General features: G+C 40.1%; 1 protein-coding gene across 2 annotated transcripts; it reads right to left on the bottom strand.

The window, feature by feature from the left end:
* Nucleotides 1–44: 44 nt before the first annotated feature.
* On the bottom strand, nt 45–22614 carry FBXO7 (F-box protein 7). Of its 2 annotated transcripts, none has more exons than XM_084880172.1 (9): nt 22230–22614; nt 18501–18777; nt 13034–13255; nt 11020–11161; nt 8674–8757; nt 5111–5206; nt 3701–3877; nt 1544–1581; nt 45–736 (listed from the first exon to the last, which is right to left on the bottom strand). In XM_084880172.1, exons 1-9 carry the CDS (start codon nt 22349–22351, stop codon nt 344–346), a joined length of 1551 nt encoding a protein of 516 aa, XP_084736298.1. In that variant the 5' UTR covers nt 22352–22614; the 3' UTR covers nt 45–343. The 2 variants fall into 2 exon arrangements, with proteins under 2 accessions (XP_084736298.1, XP_084736299.1); XM_084880173.1 differs by lacking the exon at nt 22230–22614 and adding an exon at nt 22041–22176 and having other exon boundaries at nt 18501–18625.
* Between the last annotated feature and the right edge of the window lie 250 nt (nt 22615–22864).

Genomic DNA, 22864 nt, shown 5'->3' with positions numbered 1-22864 from the left:
AATATTTATTACGTATCTTTCTGTAATAAAAGTCGAGACTGCCATGCAATTTATAGTTAATTTTTAAAAATCTGGTACAGAACATCATCGATGAACAACCTTCATTCTAGAGGGGAGTTCAGAGGGAAGTCAGCAGCCAACTATTCCCAAGGCCAACCTTGTCGTGAAGTAACCTTTGGGCCACCCCACCCCTGGAGCTTTAAATACATCTACTGAAAGGCTTGTGTGAGTACATTCCTCACAGCCACAATCGGAAAACACTAGAGGTCAACAACCCAACAAGATGATAGCTGTAGTTTTAAGGAACCAAACCAAACAAGCTCCAGAGTGGGTTGCAAGTCCATCACATGAATGGTAGCCGGCTATCAGTTGGCCGACCCCTGCTGGGTCTGAAGGGAAACCTGTCATTGGGGCCACCTCGCCCTGGCAGGATGGGGTTAGGTCCTGGAAGTGGGCCGATGGGATCAAAACGTGGTCTGAGTGGAGGGAACGGGCCGGGAGCCGCCGCAGGCCCAGGGATGAGTGAATTGATTGGGTTCCCAACATAGGGAAGTGTTAGTCTTTCATCATATTCACCACCGATGATCCCTGGAGGAAGGAGTGAGCTGGGAGGGAAAGGCCCGGGGTGGAAGGGGTTGGGATAGAAGGGGTTGGGGTGGGGTGACGACGGTGGCAGGAACATCATATGCCGAACCTTCTGAGCTTCTTTTCTTTGTTTGTGCTTCTTCTTGTACAACTGACGAAAAACAAGAACAGGATCCGGTAAGTGGTTGGGATGTCTCCCCAGAGTTCCAACTTGCTCTCAGTGTACAAATCTGTCCCTTCCTTTTCCCACACTATCGCAGCAGACCAAGAAACCAGTGCACAGAAACGAACTTCCACCATTTCTTTGTGAGGGAATAAGCCAGTGGCTCTGAATACAATACCGATGAGCCCTGGTCTTTAACCACACTGCAACCGAGCCACTGTGCCGACCTGGAGCAACAATAAACCCAGAGGAGGAGAACTGAGTGGCAAGTACTTTCAAGACTGCAACTCAGAGTGCTCAGGCTAACATGCAATTTTAAGTCAGCCTTTTTTAAAGGCAGCAAAGTTAAATATTGGTTGAAAATATCATGCCATAAAATATAAAGGTGTTGGGGAGTGAGGGGCCACCACCTAAATTCTATTTTTCACTTAAATTGTGTCCCTAATAGATCTCAATTTAAACAGGAACATAAAATAGATGCCCGTTTTAGAGGACGGAACATATTTTGTACATATCTGAATACTTTAATTGAATTTTATTCTTCTCTAGTCCTTCCAAGTTTTTCTCAATTCTAAGCAATGTCTTTTATAGTAGACATCAATAAATAACATCACTTATTCTTTTCTTAATGTACTATTCTAGCTAACTGAACAGCTCAACACTATTCCAGCACAAAGCAGTTCACCTAAAAAATCTTCTAATGAAAACAGATTACATCATAAAAAAGTGAAAACTGCCCATAACTAGTTATTTCTGTGTTGTGAACATTAGCCTTTGATATTTACAAACACTTACTTCTTTCCAATCTGTGTCTGGAACTCTAACTGTAGCATCTACAAAGGAAAAACAAAAAGGGTTTAAAATGCTTCATCCACCCAGCATGAAACAGCAAGTTTGCTTCTGTCCTAGGAAATGGAAGCATCCTCATTAAGCAGAAAAAGGATCGTGATTCATTGGTTTAACACACACAATACCATTTACACTTTCTTGAACTTCACTCAGATCCCCTCTGGATGGCTGAGGGCAGCCTGCACTGTTCTGTGCTACGTGGCTCAATGCAGTGACTCCGTCAGGGATGCAGAGGGCTACACGGCTGTTCTCTCCTGTGCTGACTGTCCCACACTACACCGTCTCCCTCAACTCCATCTAGTGCGTCAGCTGCTGCTGACCCCAAGTCTCACGTCACACTAAACCACATGACAACCTCTGAGCGCCTGTATTACAGCTCATGGTCACTGCCGGAGGTCAAGCTGATAAGGTTTAATTCCATAATTGGGTTAGGTCTTCTCCCAAACATGTTCTGAATGAGTCAGCTCTCAGAAATATGATAACAGCCGAAACCAGTTTGGCTCAGTGGTAGAGCGTTGGTCTTCGGACTGAAAGGTCCCGGGTTCGATTCTGGTTAAGGGCATGTACCTTGGTTGCGGGCACATCCACAGTGTGGGATGTGCAAGAGGCAGCTGTTCGATGATTCTCTCTCATCGATGTTTCTAATTCTCTATCCCTCTACTTTCCTCACTGTAAAAAATCAATAAAATATATTTTAAAAAAAAAAAAGAAATATGACAACTAAGTAATTTTCAGTGTACTTTCTTAAAATCTGTGAAATGAGGAAAAGAACTCCTTTAAGTTTAGTGAAGAGTTTGGATAAAAGACAATAATGTGTTCCCTAGAAGTTATTACGTTGGCCTGGAAAAAAAAGTTATAAAAGCTCCACCCCTATAACATTGTATTTACAAGGAAATTCATGAAAAAAATATGACCGCTCAGCTTACAAATGAGCTGTGGACCACAATCTGGAAATGAGGTAGAGACTGGTTGTATTTTAAACCTGAACTCAAAAATATAAGTAAAATGTATCTGTTTCTTTCATGGATATTTTTATCATAGCCTGCTTTTCTTTGGTTGGATCTTTCATATATGTTGCCATTTTGTCTTTTCATTTTGACTATAATTTTTTAGATTTCTGAGATGACATATCCTGCCTTTAGGGACAAATAACATTTTAAATTTTGGATTCAGGAGCAGAAATAAAGAATGAGGTCCTCAGGAATCAAGAAGGAAAAACCATGTCATTTGCACTTTCCACAATTTTAAAGAAAAAAAACTTTTTGACAATCCAAATGACTCTACATGATGCTTTTAATTAAAAAAAAAAAAAAAAAAAAAAAAAAAGGAAGCAGGGGAACTTACCCAAACATGTTTACTAGAGTGGTACATTATCATTTATAGCACCATCATTCAAACTATTTTATTTTACACTGTACCGTGTTAAGATTTTTTTACATTTACATACATAACTAAAATAGAAGTTAACTCCTATTTTATAAAGTGCTGTTGACTTTTCTTTCTTTTTTGTAAAATGACCCCTACCCAGAGTCAAAATAAAGTTTAAGAAAACACTGATATATAATAAAATGGTGGTGACCGGAAAGAAGTTCCACCCTCAGGCTTCCAGCCTTGTATCTGGCAAACCTGTGACATTTCGGAGAATCCTCCCCAGCCCCAAGTCCCACTGTCATCCCTGCTGCAATGATGACCAGGTCACCATAAATGTGACAATGCAGAGATACAGCTTCCCAGCAACATGCCTGCCACAGCAGAGCAAGACTCTCTCAACTTGTACTCTGGTCACAACCACGGAAGTAGTTAGAAATGCACTGGATTTCTAAGTCAGACACTGAGGATGGTTGATAGAGAATGAACCTGTCTCACTTCCATTTTTCTATCCTGACAGTCTACTCAGCCTAAGTGGCTATTTGAGGAGAGTTTTCAGGAAAGGTTTAGGAAGCTTAGAATCTCTTTACTATAGGCTGTATGTTATGATTATTTGCTACCCTAAAAAAAGAAACCTATATAGTGAGTAAAAACTTCTGGCAAGCTGAATAATAAAGAACTAAGACCTCAGTAAGAAAGAACCCTTTCTTGTTAACATGTCATCATGGAAATCACCTCGAAAGTCCCGCAGATATAAACACCTCCACAGAAGTTGGTCATTTGATGTAATAAAAAGATCACGACAAACTGCAGACAAAGCTAGGACAGAACGAATGTCCAGAAGCCGGAAGATCCGTAGTTTCAGCTCCAATGGAAGGACTACCAGCCCGAATACATCTGGCAGGTTCAGTGCTGAAAGGAGAAAAAGAACACATGTCCCTGAGTAAAGAACATCCCCTTTCCCCACATTCAACAGAGGCTGGCAACTCATTCCTTTACAGAGAGGTAACAATTATCCAAGCACACACATCAACAATTTTTAACCCCAGGTTAACTAGATTACTATTATACTACTAACTCAAAGCCCTCTCCTTGTTCCCCATTTTAGTGGAAAGACAAAAACTGTTTAATACTGATAGAGAAAATAATTCTGACAATTTGTAGATACTAGTCAATGGCCTCTTTAATTCTCTATTCAACTACAGAAAACGGATAATTCATTGGCTGCCACTTATTAGCTGTGTGCATTTGGACAAGTTACTTAAACTCTGCCTAACTCAACTTCCTCTTCTGAAAAATGGGTTAATAACATTATCTACCTCACTAGGTTGGGAAATAAATGTATTAATACATATAGAGTGCTTACTAGAACAATGTTTGGCACACAATAAGCACTCAGGTGTTAGGAATTACTATTAAGCAGACTTAAAAAAGGGAGGTAGAGCCCAGACGGTGTGGCTCAGTGGTGAGCGTTGGCCTACGAACCTTTTGGGGTACAGGACGATGCTCCAACTAACTGAGCAACACCGGCCAGGGCAAGTCACTGAGATTTTTAAGTATTTTTTACTACAACACAAGTAAGAGAAAGCTGACTATACAAGTATCTTGAGTGAATATAAACCTCACTGAATTATTCAGTTTCACCATCACAAAGAGAATAAAAGCTACTTCAAAGTTGTCAACATTAAGTAAAAACACATGTGAAATATCCCAAGTACCTAGCATAGAGCCCCAATAAATATTGTTTAAAAAAACACACACAACTTAGATGCAATTTACAGGCTATACATTATTTATTTATGTGTTATTGAACGTATTATGGGCCAGACCCTGTGCTAGACCATGAGAATACAAAAGAGAATAAGACATATTCCCTGCTTTCAAGTATTCACAACCTTAGGTGGAAAGAAATTATATCAACAATTATTATACACTGAATAAAAAGCTACAATAAAGACATGTACAAAATGCTATGGAACTACAAAGAGGGAGTGAGTAACATTTAAGTAATTAACATTTAAGCTTAATCTTAAATCAGAGCAGAATTTCCCTAGAAGGAGAAAAGAGGGAAGAGTCATGAGCACAGTACTTTAAATTTACTATTCTTTCTAGCCATCTGACCTGTGATCATTTATCATCTCTCACCTTGTCGGGTAAAAGCCAGAAGAGGATACACCAGCTGGTCTTTGAAGAGGCGAGAGAGTTTCTGAAGATCTTTGTAGATGTTGGCTACATTTTCCCCTAGAATATTTAAAATAGAAAATCAAGTGGAAAAACGTGAAATGGCATCCTCTACTTCAGCCAAACCAAATCAAAGATGTAAATAAATTTTCACAAGTAATTCCAACAGATATAAACCAAAATCTCCAGCACACTAGGAAGTATATAGTGTGTGACTCTGAAAACTAAAATCCCATAATACCAAATGAATTGAGCTGTACCCAATCTATACAGCTCATAGGCTATTATTTGGTGGGAAACATGGATATACTGAACTAGAGGCCTGATGCACGAAGTTCATGCCTTCCTCCCCCACTGTCGGCACCGGCTTCCCTCTGGCACCCAGGATCAGGGCTTCCCTCGCAGCCCTGGCATCATCCAGAAGGATGTCTGGAAGGACATCAGGTGTAATTAGCATATTACACTTTTATTACACAGAAGATATCTACCAATCTGCTCTGAGCACTGGGGAAGCAGTGGGGAACTGCTCTTGTGGAGCTTAGATTTAGTAGAATAAAAGTGTTTATAACATGACTATGTACCAGCAACTGTGTCAAGCAGTTTTCAAGCCTTCTTTAGAATCAGCAATTTATCTCTAATTAAGAGATAAATACTATTATCCCCACTTTAAAGGCAGGACAAGATATAGAGAGTCCATCCAAGATTTTAGAGTAAGTGGCAGAGCAGGGCATGAGGCTAAGTAGGGATCCAAAGCACTCGTATTAGCCACTAAACTGCTACCAAAGTGTGGTCCAGAGATCACCTGAACTGACATCACCTGGGAAATGTTTCTACATCTTGAATCTCAGGACCCACCACAGACCTACTTAATCAGAACCTGCATTTTAATAAAATCCCAGGTGATTTACACGTACATTATAGCATGTACACTGTCAAATTGTGCCTAGAGTTCCCACTTCAGTTTTGCTATATATTTACCAAGTGTATAACCTTGAACTTTCTGTTCTGTACCTGTTTGCTCACCTATTTAAAGGAGACATCAACACTGCACCAGGTAAGTGTGGTTAAAATGTAAAGCTACACACACAGTGTGCCTAGTATTTATCGGCAGATAATCAAAAATTATGCTTGCTCCCTCCCCAGTCCATATGTATGCAACTCACTATCCTATATGATAAAAGTGTAGTATGCAAATTGTCCCCTCAACCAGGAGTTCATCAGAGGAGTAGGGGGCAGGGCTGGCCGGAGGAAGGGAGGGAGGCCCTGGCTGGCAACAACTAAGGACGTTACCAGTGCACAAATTTTGTGAACTAAGCCTCTAGTCTATAATAAAACATGCATTATAAGTTGATAATGAATAAGAAAATATGCAGCTAAACTCTACAACTTTGTTACATGAATTATAATCTTGAGTTTAAATCAAATTTCAAGATACTTTAAAAATAAATTTGGTTTAATATGAAAACTGATTTTCTATAAAAGAATTTTCTTCAGTGATCTCTAATAAAAATAATTAGGGACTTAGAATAAAAGGATAAATAGCAGTACCTAGTATATATGGGTATTATAAGCCACAGTAAACATTTATTTAAATGACTTGTCAAATGAGCAGCATATTGCTAACATAAAAAGTGCTACATTAAAAATATTCAATTAATATACTCCATAAACTTGTAATAAAACTGTATTAACTTTTCCCTCCCTTTCATTTCCTTTTCTTCTTTCCTTTCATTTCCTTTTTAACAAAAAGCAAATAAAGAACATGAATTTGAGCTACATTCCTATAAAAATTTTTTTAAAAGGCATAAGAATCAAATCTATTCTAATCCTAAATTCCACCATTTATTAGCTCTGTGACCTTGAAGTAATTTAACCTCCTCTAGACCTATTTCCTGATCTATAAAATGGGCATAATAACCTCTTCTGCTATAGAGTTAGAGTATTTCTACTCCCCAAAGCATAGAAATGAATATACAGTGTGGTAGCCAAGGAATTTCTGGTCCTAATGGCAAGATCATCTTTAGAGATTTAATGAGTCTAGTTCATGCATTTGCAACAGGGGCAATATTGCCCCCAAAAGGGCAAAAATTGGTTCTTGGGAGGGCAAAAAAAATAAAATCCTAGTTATTAGGTTGGTTGTGCCCCCTCCCAAGAGTCACAGTATACAAATACAGTTATCTATGGTATTACATTTTCATGGGGGAGGATGACAGGGGGGGAATGTATAAATGGCTCATCCAGGGACTGATAAGGGAAAAAGATTAGGAAACACTGCTCTACTGTGACATTAAATGTTCAGAGACCTTTATAAATATGCACAGTTGACCCTTGAGCAACACAGGTTTTAACTGCATGGGCCCGCTGATACAGAGATTTTTTTTTAAATAAATATACAATCAGCCCTCTATAGCCCTAGTTTTGCTTCCTCAGATTCAACCAACAGCAATGGAAAACAGTGTTTCCATCCGCAGTTGGGAATCCGTGGATGCAGAGGGCCAATTGTGCGCATTGTTCTACATCGTTTTATAAAAGGGACTTGAGCATCAATGGGTTTGGTATCTGTAGGGAGTCTTGGAACTAATCCCCCTTGGATACCAAAGTTCGACAGTAGTTGAGTTTTAGGGAAGTCAAAAGTTATGTGTGGATTTTTGACTACACGGGGGATCAGCACCCTAACTCGCTTTCCCATGGTCAACTGTATTCTGATGTCTGCTTTCTCTATCAGTTTTAGTTCATATTCATCAGTCTCTCCAGGTTTGATCTTCCCTGGAAACTAACAAGACTGAGTTAGGCCTTCAGAGCAAAGATCTAGATCTACGTGGTCTTCCCTTAAAAGACACTGCTTTAAATGTCATCTCCCCCTATACCACACTACTCTCCATCTGGATTTTAAACCCTCCAGTTTACTATGAGGATGAAATGGAATAACATCTGTAAAGGCACAAAACAGTACTTAACGCTGATACTTCCCTCTCTACTCCATCTCTTATCCTTCAACCACTTACCCACATCTCATCCTTTGACTTAAATCAAAAAAATAAAAAGGAAAACTTAATTTCTTTGCATCTACTAATAATTTTATGGAATATAAATGAAACCATGTGTAGAATGCAAACTTCTGGCAAAGGTTCAATCTACATCAAAAAAGCAACCAAATTTATATATGTTTAAGCAAGTATCTTCAATAATGAAATTCCATTATATGGTTCCCACAAAACATAGATCCTCTGTTTTCCATACTGGCTAACCACAATGTCAGAAAAATCCACAAAGATTAATTCAGAAATTTTGAAGCATCAATAGTGTGCAAAAAATTACATGCTAGTGTCTTTACATAATGGCAATGTAAACATAACCCAGCATTCCAAGACCCTAAGAATAACAGGAAACAGAAACTCTACACCAGGGTCTTGAATTTGCTTTAATCTCATTCAGAAACTTTCAATCTTTTGAACATTACCTTTCAGGTTTTTAAAAGTGAAGCTCTCAAAACTTCAACCCAAAAGTTAAATCACGGGTTACATTACCTACTTCCTCTTTGCAAATAAAAGATTCTGGCAGCAGCTGCAATCTTTTCACACTTTTAATCTCGCTGTTGATTTTTAGTGTAGCTGTAAATAAGCAAAAGAAAGATCAAAGTTTGTCACTTCATCAATTGCCTTCATTTTCCAGTATGAGACTGTATTCCTTGCTCCCAATATACAAAGGACACATTATACAAAACAAACTGCTCTATGCTTATATCCTTCCCTCACAGCAAAGCCCAAAGTATAAACATGCCATCGCATGAATTAAAAATCACTCTAAAACACCCTTTAAAAAGTACAGTAAGCACCTTTATATAATACCTATATAAAAAGTATTACCAATAGCAGCTCATTAGTAACTAGAAGATATGCAACAAGGTTAACAGAAGACAGTTAAACACAATAAAATCATTATTCCTACCAGTGTCACCAAAACTCCATTTATTTTTTATTTAACCCTTGGAAATGAGTCTTCCCTTGTTTGTTAAATGAATCCTCTCTCTAGACCCAAAAGACCAATATTTTTGACATCACCAGAGAGTTCAATTTCATTCACATACACAAAGGCATACTTCATCTCATTCTATGAAAGAGCCAGTGATGTGCTTATGCACATGTGCACCGAATAGGAAGGAGAGATTTAAGGACACACTACTCCTTTTAAAGAATCAAGCCTGGAATGGCTGTCTGCCATGCAAGTCTGCAAGCAGGTGATTTGCCAAGAATGGCAAGTAAACGAAATATTGGAAACTAAGAAATCATTAGACATTTAACAGCTATTCTCTTTTAAGTATCTTGAAACTAGTAAATAGAGGTTATTATGCAGATGTTGTTAAAGTGTTTTAGTAAGAAACTGAGGCAAAAATTACAACCTCATATTTACCATTTGGTAACTTCCACCTTACAAGTTATGATTAAATGGGGGCAGAAACTGCTGATCTGGATGGAACACCCAACTAAAAGTTACATTTGTAATTGTGATGAACTGTTGAAAAGGCATTGCTAGGTCCTCGTGCCATCAGATAGTCACGTCCAGACAAATGTGGAATACCACCAAAGCTGTTCAAGCTGAAATTTTGAGACTTTTAAGTAACATTTTGAAGAATACAGTAAAAAGAAAATAGCAGGAATTACACAAGAGGGCACCTAGAACTGTCTTTCAGCAGAAAAAAAAAAATTTTTTATTCTTGTAGAGAACCCACGAAATGAAATAGACAAACATGTTGCTGCTCAAGATTTAAGTGGAGATAGTTCTACTAAGCCTCCTCTTGCTTCCGTCTCAGCAGAAACTAATAGTAGCTGCAGAACATGTTGAAAATCACTGAGCTAAGACATACCAAAGTGCCTGCTGCCTTTGTATACAAAGGTGAGCTGTGCTGAAAAATGAAAAATGCAGTCATTCCAATATTATTCTTAAAAGGATAAACCTCAAAAATCAAAATGCAACAAAAATGAAGAGTCTAACCACTCAAATGGATCTCCACAATGTGTGATTATGAGACTGTTCCAAATACCACTGGTAGTTGGTATGGACATGTAGGTGGCATCTGAGCTAAAATGAAATTTAAAAATGGGAGGTACTGCTATCCCAGTGAAATTTTCTTAATACTGAAGACAAGTAGGAAAGAAACTATTAAGAGTGACTTTCTCAGGGGTAGGGGAGAAAACACACACAGACTAAAGCCTCAGAACCCTTAGTATTTGTGGGCATTTATATATTGTTCAGTGGTGCCAAACTGAATACAAAGGGACCCAGCTCAATCTCACCTCTTACGATCTCTAGTTCAAGATCTTGATTTAAAAAAATTTTAAAAAATAAAATTTTTTTAAAAAGCCATTTATAGACATAAAGAAACATATATTCTTCAAAAAGTTCATCTCACTCCTATTATAACAACTCCCACTGGAGCAAAAAATAAATTATAAGGTTAAAACAGAAAAAGAGTAGGACTACTCAAAGAATGAAGGCTGCTAGCCAAAACATTAACCTGTAATTCTATTTTTTTTATAAAAATATATTTTTATTGATTTCAGAGAGGAATGGAGAGGGAGAGAGAGAGAGAAACATCAATGATGAGAGAATCACTGATTAGCTGTCTCCTACATGCCCCACACTGGAGACTGAACCCTGCCTTCCTGGTTCATAGGTTGATGCCACACTGGTAGGGCCAACCCATAATTCTGTAATCTTTCAGACTCATGTTATCAGTGGTACAGGGATTAAACAAAGTTGAAAAAAGACTCATAACTATACCATAATGGCCAGACAGTGAGCTAGCCATAACCCATTTGGAGAGAAACATGAGTATTCGTAAACTAATGACTGCAGCTATGCCATCCAATTACCATTTATGACGACCAGGTTTCCCAAAGGCACACAGGTGAGAGCAGCAGAGCCGCCCTCGCAGAGAGGATGCATGTACTGCAGCTTATACACGCCTCCCGACTTCCAGTTCTCTGGCATGGAAATAGCTTTGGTTTCAGTCCCCTGGGGAAGGAAATTAAAGGGAAACAAAGAAATGTATTACTCTCAAAAGGATTAAACATCCAGGAAGTCCCTAACTTGTCTAGAAATAAGCATTCCTTACAATCCCCTTAATAAAATTTGTCAAATCATTAACACTGCTATGAATAAAATTTTGATAGAAAAAAATTTTCAATATATTATCCTCCATCAAAATTTTTATTCAAATAGATAAAATAGCATCAGAAGATGGGAGTTAATTTCTCCCTTCAAAGACTCACTTCTCTGCCTACCAATTCAAGACCCCAACTCAAATATCACTTTCTTTGGTAAGGCTTTTTAAAAGAAAAAAAAACACAAATATATAAATATATGTGTGTGTATACATATATATAGCATGTATGTGTGTACATACATACATACACATACATGCTAATCGAAGCCAGTCAGAAAAGGCTAAGAATTACATGACTTCACTCATATGTGGGATATAAAACTGAAACTCATAGACACACAGACAGATAACAGTATGGTGGCTACCAGACGGAAGGAGTGGAGGAGGGTAGAGAGTAAAGGGGGCCAAATATATGGTGATGGAAGATGACTGACTTTGGGTGGTGGGCACACACTGCAATACACAGTAATGTGCACTTGAAACCTATATAACCCTATTAAACAATGTCACCCCAATAAAAAAAATTTAAAAATCCTGCCCTGGCTATGGTTCACTTGGTGGCAGCATCGTCCCAAACACCAAAAGGTTGTGGGGTCTGATTCCCAATCACAGTACATAACTAGGCTGCTGGTTGGGGCAAGTGTGGGAGGCAACCAATTGACAGTTCTCTCTCACATCAGTGTTTTTCTCTCTCTCTCCCCCTTCCTCTCTAAAATCAATAAAAACATATCCTTGGGTGAGGATAACAAGAACAAAAAAAATCATATTTGTCATTCTCTTTTTTATCCACTAACATTCTGTTCATATTTCTATTATGTACTTCTCTATTATTTATCATAATATATTATAATTTTCATTTTATTTATCTGTCACACTTGTGGACTCCTGAAGAGGGCTATCGTTATACCCTGACTCCTGGCTCAGTGCATGGCATGGTACAGGTGTTCAGTGATCACTGAATTACTCTGTTACTCATAATAACACCAGCTGTGACATCGCTATTGTGTGGGAGTATGCAGAATCTCAGGCTCCACCTTACTTATTAAATTAGAATCTGCATTTTAATAAGATCCTCAGGTATTCTGTGCACATTAAAGTTTAAGAAACTCTACTCTAAATGTTCTCTGTGAACCTCTGGCATCCTATCTATGGCTGAGTCTCTCCTAGAATTAACCAATACAGTACAGTATTTTGTATACTTCTCTCTCTTACTCTTGGATTATAAGCAACCTGGGAGCAGAGACAAAGCACTGCACCTGACAATGGAGAATGAATGAATGAACTACAGCATAAGAACAATGTCCTCTTCCTAACTAAATCTTACTAAGTGAACTGGCAATTCATAGAGCAGTTAACATAAAAAACCTAGTGTGTCATCATCCATCTAGTTACACTCAGTCCACACTCACTGACCACATTTCATCTACATATTATCATACATAATCTCGTCTTTTTTTAACCAGAGTTGCCATCACTCTTATAATATTAATTAAAAACTGATAAAACAAATGAAGGAGAAAAAAAGAAAAGAAGGAAGAAAATATTCACTGCTTGCCTACTGTATGCCTATCACTGTGTTCAGCACATTACATTGAATATCCAACCACATTTAGTAAAGAAAACTAGAACACACAACATTGTAGGGATATCACTGATACACCTCCTTTCCTAAAAGGAAACATAAACCCTACCAAGATGCTTGTCTTCTCTTGTCATCTTACCTGAGGTATGTAACCCGACTCCAGCATGAGAAGGTGAATGCACACTATCAAGGCATCACTGGGACTAGAACAGTCAGCGGACTGATACAGGGTCTCCAATGAATGGGGCACTTGCCCGTCCTCTGATTCACTGCAGAGCATTGGTTCCGAGGGGTAGAAACCTGTGTCCATATCCACAATATCTTCAATTGACTCAGCTTCAACATTTTGACTAGGCCCTGGCTGAAAAGGATAACAAACAATGAATTCATTAAACAGACTTTTATACATGATATTTTGTATCCAAAAGTGAACTGAGATTAGTGCTCAAAGTCAAAGCACATTATTGGGTTCAGAAATGGGACACGTTAAAGCAAGCCCTCCTACATAAATGAGCCTGCAATCTATTCCTCCACCCTGAATTCCTTATCTCCATTAACCTGGAAATCTTCCTAGTTTTCATACTTCAAAGTTCCACCTTATCTATCTCTAAAATCTGCCCCTTCCTACTCCAACACTCATTTATCTCCAGCAACAGCCTCCCAGGATCCCTGACTCCACTTTTTATCTTCCATACATTCTACCCACTACTGCCAGTTTTCTGACAATTAAGACTCCAATTATGTCCTATGTCCCAACTTAAACCTTGCCAATATTTCCCCAATTTAGACAGCAGCATTTCTCTAAATTGTGCCTTGAAATGTGACCCTAGATGTTCTTAGGAAAAAAGGTTGACAATAAGTTGGAAAATGCTACATGCTATTGCCACCTAACCTTACCCTCCATATACACGAAGTATGCTGTGGCGTTACAAAGCTCTGAGAAGTCCAATAATAATGAGCGCATAGCCAAGAAAGGCCATCTTTCTTCCTCAACGCTCAGCATCCTGTTAACACTTACTTACACCAGCAATCTCCTGAGACAAGTTTTTCAGAGGACATGCTGAGAAATGCAGGCCTACAACATAAAGTCCAAACTCCGCAACGCCTTAGCATACAAGGCCTTCCGTCACCCGATCCCTGACTCTGTAATAAGTTCACTTTCTGCCAGTCCCTTCCTCCCCACTCCAGCAGTCTCCACCTCTTCTACACAAGTGACACCGACTCCCCTCTGCTTTGCAAAGGCTTCATTACTCCACTTCATCACACAGTACTGAAGTCTTCTAATTACTCATCTACATCCTACCAGGCCCGCCAACTTGGAAATGAACAAACTACATGTCATCTATTTGTGTAACCCCCGTACAATACCTAACACATAGTAGACACTCAGTAAATGATGAAGGACGTCTTACAATTCAGTTTTTGTTTTCAGTGTTTTCTCATTTGCAACATGCAAAAATGCTACAAAATAGGCATAACAAATGATGTCACCTTTTTATACAGGCTGTAATTGTGACTCAGATTAAATAACAATCAAGGTTACCAACTAATAAAACTTTGAAGTGAACAAGCTCACCAGATTCCAAGTTCACAGCTTTTGAACATAACATGCTGCTTCAATAGAACTACATTACCTAAATTAACTTTGCTCACAAAGTTGGTTTTCTAGGCATGTGCTCAACTCCTAATGCAAAGCACATGTTTCTTCTTTCTCGGTTCATATTTCCATTAAAAAGGGGACAGAGGAAATTAAAATTATCTACTATGAGTCTAAGGGTAGGAGAATGTCAAGGAGTGTGAGGTTATTCTAAAATCCCTGATGGCTTATGGAAAACATCCAAATTCACTTGTTAAAACCTAGAGGGCAAAGACAATTCACTCTACCTAACAAAGGAGGTTCTATCAGATTTTGAACAAACAGAAATTACTTATTAAAACCACTGAACACCTCACTAAATTATAAAGTGTACAGGTTCTTTGCTTCTTATCTATCTATTTGAGGCCTGATGCACAAAATTCATGCAAGGGGCTTGGCCCTCGCAGTCTTAGCTAGCCCTCACAGCCCTGGCTTTGTCCAGAAGGTCGTTTGGAAGGTCATCCGGATGGTCATTCTGCTGTCCAGTCTAATTAGAATGTTAGCTCTTTACTATATAGGATTATGCCTAACTTTTGGCCATTTACTACTTACTGACAGTTGCATGGGAGAATATATGTGAAAAAAATATTAAAAAGGGTTGCCCTAAACTGATAATGACATAAGAGGAAGATATCAGAATCCCCTGGTGAGCTTATCAAACCTTACTCCCACTCCATGAGAACCACTGGCATTCACTGAGCCATTCTGATATGATATGAGTATTTATCTTATTCTTCATGCATGGGGAAGAGAAAAAAATGTTCAGCACCACCTCTCTGACCAGATCATTTATCATATGTCATTTACAAATGACTGGAACAAGTGACTAAAATGCAGCTTCTACCTAATATTAGGGTCTGATACCCACTTATTTGTTTCCCATTAAAGAATCAACAGGTACTAGATGAGTTCCCAAATATAACAGCATCTAAGAAAATTAATTTACACTTAACTGTAAGAGTAAAATTTTCCTATTTTCATTTTCTAATGCTCCATCCTACATTTAATTAGCAGGCCCTACTGTTTCAAGTACTTAATGCATTATTTATGAGATTTTAAGCTGTTTCCACACGAAGGTTTTACCGTTGCCCTGTATAAGTCTTAGAGCACAAAACAGCATGCTTTTGGAACTTAAATTACTAACTTGAGGTAATATTAATTTCTCAAAATTTTCCAAAAGAAAACTAGTAAAGTAACTATTACATATATTATGAAAAGTTCCATTTTACTGGACAATTTTAATAGTACACAGAAGGGAATCGGCCCTTCTACCAGAATCTTTGAAGGGGTCTCTCAACAAAATGATTCAGAAATGTAATTTAAATATGTGACTGAATATTCTTACTCATTCCCTAGATTACTTTTATGAAACAAAAAACACAAACATAATTTCTAAAAAACACACACACACACACACATAAAAATACGTTAAGTTTTAAAAAAGCTTTTTTTAACTTCCTTATTCTCTCTGGATACTATTACTAAAAATCTGAACATAGATGCTTTTCACAATTTACAAACTGTTTAAAAGTATTTTTTAGTATCTGTATATACTAAAAGACATGCTAGGCACAATGAATACTTATAAATGTTTAAGGCCCACGAAAAAAAAAATTAAGTTGAAGAGATAAGTACATAGACAAAACCATTAACAAGCTGACGTATATATTATTAATAAATTAAGTAATAAAATGATCACTTGAGACTTACAAGAAACAAAAGGCAGGATAAAAAATGAGGTGTTTCTGCTGAAACTGGTTTGGCTCAGTGGATAGAGCGTCAGCCTGCAGACTGAAGGGTCCCAGGTTCGATTCCGGTCAAGGCATGTACCTTGGTTGCGGGCACATCCCCAGTAGGGGGTGTGCAAGAGGCAGCTGATCGATGATTCTCTCTCATCGATGTTTCTAGCTCTCTATCCCTTTCTCTTCCTCTCTGTAAAAATTCAATAAAGTATATTTTGAAAAAAAAAAAAATGAGGTGTTTCTAAGGCAATAGAGATAATAAAGATAAGTTAAAGAGAAGTATTATGGTTGGCAGGGCCTTAGGATGGGCAGAGACATAGACGGCAGGGAGAGGAAAGGTAGTGAACTACAGGCTGGATGAGCAGCAAGAGCAAAGGGGCGAAGCAGTCATTAGATAGTGCAGGGGTCTTCAAACTACAGCCTGCAGGCCACATGCGGCCCGCAGAGGAGTCTGATCCTGCCCGCCAGGTTTTTTGGGCAGTGAGCGCAGCCGAGGTGTTACAGTAGGAATTAGTAGTTCATATAGTCCGGCCCTCCAGCTCTCTGAGGGACCGTGATCTGGCCCCCACTTTAAAAAGTTTGAAGACCCCTGAGATAGTGTGTCCGTGTGCACACGTGAATGTGGTGGCTGGTAGAGGGGAAATAAGTTGTCTGAACTGACAGGAGATGACAGTTTACAGAGGGAAGAACAGGAACCAGCCCTGTAAAGATGTGGAGTAACTTCAGAAAGCCTAAAAACTGGCACAGGGGGACAGACATTTTCCTCCTCTGGACCATGGCAGGGTTGAATTAGAGATATGTAGTCTTTTTCAATTCAAAAATAGAAGCACGGGTATATCTGTGACACAGTAATTAAGAGCAAGGGAACAACATAACCAAAAAGCTGGAGAAAGAAAATGAACCTAGAAAGAACAGACATTGAAGGCCTGAAATGGAAAGGAAAAACTGACAGGGCTTGTTAAGGGGTTGGGTATGAGGAGTCAAAAATCACTTCAAGGTTTTAAGCTCAGGAACACAGCAGTACCACTGACAAACACAGAGGGCGGCTGACTTGGGAAGAAAAGAACATGAGTGCACAATCATATATATGTGTGTGTGTGTGTGTGTGTGTGTGTGTGTGTGTGTGTATGATTGGTTTTTTTTATAGAGAGGAAGGGAAGGATAGAGAGCCAGAAACATTGATGAGAGAGAAACATTGACCAGCCGCCTCCTGCACAACCAAGGTACATGCCCTTGACCAGAATCGAACCTGGGACCTTTCAGTCCACAGGCCGACGCTCTATCCACTAAGCCAAACCAGTTTCAGCAGTGCACATATTTTCAACTTTACGTTGGCATAGAGAATCTGGGGTGACAATGTTTTTTTGAGGTGATACTTTTTAAAATACAGGTATAAATGCCCAGCATATCATTTGAAATAACTGGACTATATATAGCCTTAACAAGTGGAGTAGATCAGAGAAGCAAAGCTGGGAACATGAGCTTAACCAGTTAACTGCCACATATTTTGAATTTAATTAAAAAAGGCCCGCCGTTTGCGACTATAGACGCTTATGGTGTACAAGCGGTTAAATGCAGCAATAGAAGCCAAGGGATAATTTTTCTGAAGGGGTGAATGAATATCTGAACAAAATAAATAGGTAAAAACTGGGTTCTTCAGAATGCCCAATATTGCCCTAACCGGTTTAGCTCAGTGGATAGAGCATTGACCTGCAGGCTGAGAGGTCCCAGGTTGGATTCCTTCCAGTCAAGGGCATGTACGTTGGTTGCAGGCACAAACCCAATAAGGAGTGTGCAGGAGGCAGCTGATCGATGTTTCTCTCTCATCGATGTTTCTAACTCTCTATCCCTCTCCTTTCTTCTCTGTAAAAAAATCAATAAAATATATATTTTTTTAAAAAAGAATGTCCATTGTATACATGCATATAAGTACAACCAATGGACACAAAACTCTGGGAAGGGAGGGTATGTATGGGGGGGGGGGTAATGTTAAAATATGTACACAGATAATAATTTAATAAATAAATAAAAATTAAAAAAAAAAAAGAAAAGAAAAAGAAAAAGAAAAAGAATGTCCAATATTGATCTAGGCATTTAGCAGTTTCAAAAAATTTTTTCTATAAGAATATAATCTGCAATCTACTGATGATAATGATCCTAACTGGCCCAAAATTCAATCAAGTATGATTTGTCAACTACCCATTTTCTGTCTGAATATTAATACCCACCATACTGTCTTCATTCCAGACATCGGATTGGGCTGCCTCTCCTTGTTCATCCTGTGTGCTGGACTGACTGGAGGGGGTGGCCAAAGAGGGTTGGTCTTTATTCTGGAGTGAGGAATGCTCTGAAACTGTGGATGAAGGCAAGTTAGGTGCTGGAATGGCATCTTCAAGAACCAAACATATCAAGTCCCCAGAAACAATCCCATATGAAGCCAAGGTCTCTTCATCTCCAGTGAGGGCATCCTTGTTGTTCAATGTAATTGCAAACCGGGTATCAGAACTGCCAAGAAAGATGGATAAGGATGGTAAGAGCTACCTACCTATTACCATTATCCTCAACAATATATGTGGTACAAATACAAGGTACATGGTATGACCCCAGACAAACTAAATAATGAAAACAAAAGAAAAATAAGAAGGAAGCCCAAGTTAGAAAAAAACAACCAAATTATTCATGCTTATCACCAAATGCCTAGGTTATAGATTTCTAAATGGCAAAATTCTAGCCTGTGGGATAGGGTACAGTAATTCTCTATCATTAATTCATGTTTCATTAATTCTAAGACACATACTTTTTTATATTTTGGTCTTTGAAATAAGGATGCTTCTTAAAATCTATGACATATCACAGCCTGACAGCATTTTTTTTTCCCTTTAGTGTTACATAAAACAATGTCTTAAGAGTGACAGCAACTGGGATTCAAAATGTAAATTACACCATAGCATTCCTCTGCTGAAAATCCTCCAATGGTTTCTATTGAACTTGGAACAGAGTCCTTAACATGGCCTCCAAGCCCAAGAGTTAACCCCGACCTGCTTCTCTACCTCACCCACCTTGTGCCGTCCTTCCTCTCCCTGACTGTTCTCTATTCACGTGAGCTTTGTGTCTGTCCTCAAAACAAATCAACTTCCCTGCAGCCTTTGGGCCTCTGCATCTGCTATTCCAGCCCTTCAACTGACTTCCATCATTCAGGTCTCAACTCAAGTCCCCTCTTCAGAGATGCGGCATTTCCACCAGTCTCCATCACTTTATTTCATTCTCATGTTTATTTTTATTGTAACTCCACCATTTGAAAATATATGTGGTCTCTCTTATTTATATGTGGTCTCTCTTCCCAAACCCCTACATTAGAAGTTAAGTTTCTTAAGATCAGGTGTCATGTCTGTCTAGTTCGAAACAGTACCTGCAGAACTTGGCAAATAAAGTATTGGATGGGACTGAAATCAGGCTACCCATTCGATGCCCTTACAGGACAGTTAGCTTATGTTGGTTCCAAAATACTAACCCCAATGAGGATCTTTTGTAATAATATGAACAATAAAGATTTATTTAAATAAATAAAAAATACTAACCCCACATCCTAAATGAGTATTCGTAATCACAAAAAGTTGGATGAGTGTACGTAGGTGACTGAATACAAAACCATTTCTCCTATTATAAGTACAAGTTCTCTTCTTACTGATGACCAGCTATGATATCTTTACAGGGAAGACAGCACAAATCCAAAAATTCACTGATAAATACGCTAAGAGCTCAAATTTTCCTAAAGCAAATAACTCCCCCCCCCCCCGATACTTTCTGTATCAGAGTATCTGACCTGAAAGAATAACCATCATTTCACCATGTAATGGAAAGCAATAATGAACAATTGTACAATATTTTATAAGACATCTACACACAGCAACGCTGACTTCATAAACTTCTTGAAATCAAAGGATGAAGTCCTTTGAAAAATCATGCTGTTTATGCTTCCTCACAATGCTGCATTTTCAAAAGTGCTTGAAGTAATTCATTGTTTTCCCTTTCACGTGTAAATACCAATCAGCATGTCTTTGGTTGAGAAATTACTGAAGTTTTAGAAAGTACTCCTGACGACCTTTTAAGCTCATCAGGAAATTGCATCCTAGAAACTTCAGGCCTTTTAAAAATATTTTATGGCAACTCCAGATCCACTCACTCAGCAAAGACATTTAAAAAAAATAATAATGTCATATGGACACATTTTAAAACTGCCTATTTTAAAAAGAACACAAGTCCAGAAGCTACAGTCCTTCCAGTTAACCAGCCTCTACTATGAAAACAAACCTGAAAGAGAAACTAACTTGGGCTCTTGGTAAACAGGGAGTCATGCTGGATTGCACATCCGTTTAAGACTGCCCCTCCTAATTAAAAAGATAATAGTAATAATACACACATGAAAATACCTTAAAAAGAGAGAAATTAATTTTGAAAATCTGTGGTGGGGTAATGAAGTCAGCATGCAAATCTCTTAGGTTTAGCACCAAGAAATTACAATAGTCATGTCACTTTAATATGTTTATAGGGGGTTATGTCAATACCTCTTTTTCTATTTTTGTCTTAATTTAGAAAAAAATCAGGTTTACTTTTAACCTGAAAAATGGAAGGGTGAGTAGTTCATAATATGGTCTCATTTTTCTGAATTCCCCAAAATTAAATGGAAGTTTGTAAAAGTCTTGTAAAGGAAGCCACTTAATGAAAAGAAAGGTTTTCTCTTAAAGAATTAATTCGCCAAAACCAGTTTGGCTCAGTGGATAGAGCGTCGGTCTGCGGACTGTAAGGTCCCAGGTTCCATTCCGGTCAAGGGCATGTACCTTGGTTGCGGGCACATCCCCAGTAGGGGGCGTGCAAGAGGCAGCTGATCGATGTTTCTAACTCTCTATCCCTCTCTCTTCCTCTCTGTAAAAACTCAATAAAATATATATTTTTTTAAAAAAAGAATTAATTTATCTGAAAAGCCCCAGAAAACATTTTTTTTTCTTAGCACAAAATTCTAAGTTTAAAGAGCATTATCCTTTTGTCCCTCTATTCCCGGATTACTGTCCCCAAAAGATACCCTCAGTACAAACAAAGCAGCCTCATCCGCAGCCCCACAAATAAGACTTTGATCCTTTACTTCTCCGCGTCACTGCCCCCAACGGGAAGCCTCCAAAATCATCCTAGGGCCTAAAATTTTAGAAAAAAGCAACATCTCGCTCAGGGAAATAAGATGATTTGAAACACTGGGACACGCTGCGCTTTGCAAAACTTCGTAGCGGGCCCTGGCCGGGTAGCTCGGTTGGTTAGAGCGTCCTCCCCAAAGGCCAAGGTCGCAGGTTCAATCCCAGGGTCAGAACACATGCAAGCATCAACCAATGAATGCACAAATACGTGTAACAACAAATCGTTGTTTTTCTGCCTCCAAAATCAATTTTAAAACAACTTTGCAGGACGCTCACTGCGGCGACCGCCTGTATAAACTCTCAATGAAGCCTTAGGATTATTGCAGCCTCCCTGCAGCCAAACAAGCTGCAGGTGGCCTCGGAGGCGGGGCCGGCTGCTAAGTCCTTCTAGTACTTTCCAAACTTTTTCACGGAAAAACCCCGGCAGCTGGAGAGGGTGAAGTTACACCCCTGGGAGCCTGATCAATGTTAACCCAAGCCAAGTCCGTCGTTTCCAACTTGACGTTTGCAAGGGCGGGAGGATTCCGCGCGCCGGCCTGTCCCCGGGATCCTGAACCACGAAAACGGAAGCTGACAGCTCACCCTCGAAGGGGACGGATCCCCCTGGACGCCCGGCCATGGCCTCCGAGCCGGGACCCAACGCCCGCTCCCCGGCGGGCTGCGCGCGACCCGGTCCGGCGGCGGCGGCGGCGGGGCCCGCTCACCGCCCGCGTCACGTGACGCCGGGCCCGCGCCGCCCGCCACGCCCCCCGCAGCCCCCCGGCCGCCTACCTGTACCCCCAGGTGGGCAGCAGGGCCTGGCTCAGGTGCGCACGCAGTTGCCCCAACGTCGGCTCCTCTTCCGGCATCTCCAGGGGCCAGGTCCGCTTCTGAAGCCGCACTCGCAGCTTCATGGCGGCGGCGGGGCCTGAGGTACCCAGAGGCGGAAACGGTGACAACGACGGCGTGGCCCGACAGCTTCTGCCTCAAGCGGCCGCGACTCCCGAGCGGCGACTACCGGAGCTGGGCGGGCGAGAGGTGCAGAGGTGTAACGGGGAGACACCGCGCAGCTCGCTGGACTCTGCGGCGGGACGCTCGGCCCTTCTCTGGAGGGCGCCCCCTGCAGGCCACCCCGCGAGCGGCGGCTGATGGCGGCGCGAGAAAGGCGGCGCGGGGAACTGGCGATCGATGGCTCGGCGCTCCGCTGCGCCACCTGGGAGCGCGAGGAGCCCACCGCGCAGCCGCCGGGACTGCCACCGCCGGGCGCAGCCGTCGCGGCCCCGCCCCCGCCGTGGCCGTGCTGACTCCCTCCACGTGGTCCTGGGGAATGATAACCCGGAAGCGGGTGCTGCAGAGGATAAAGCACCTCGCTGCCCCCAAGGCCCAGGTGTGCCGGGTTCTTACCCCGTGTCCTGCGTGGTGCCCAG

The sequence above is a fragment of the Pipistrellus hanaki genome, assembly GCF_964339955.1.
Source record: "Pipistrellus hanaki genome assembly, chromosome: 3".
Classification (NCBI taxonomy): domain Eukaryota; kingdom Metazoa; phylum Chordata; class Mammalia; order Chiroptera; family Vespertilionidae; genus Pipistrellus; species Pipistrellus hanaki.
The sequence above is the reverse complement of the archived record's forward strand: the minus strand, read 5'-3'. Positions and strand labels throughout refer to the sequence as shown.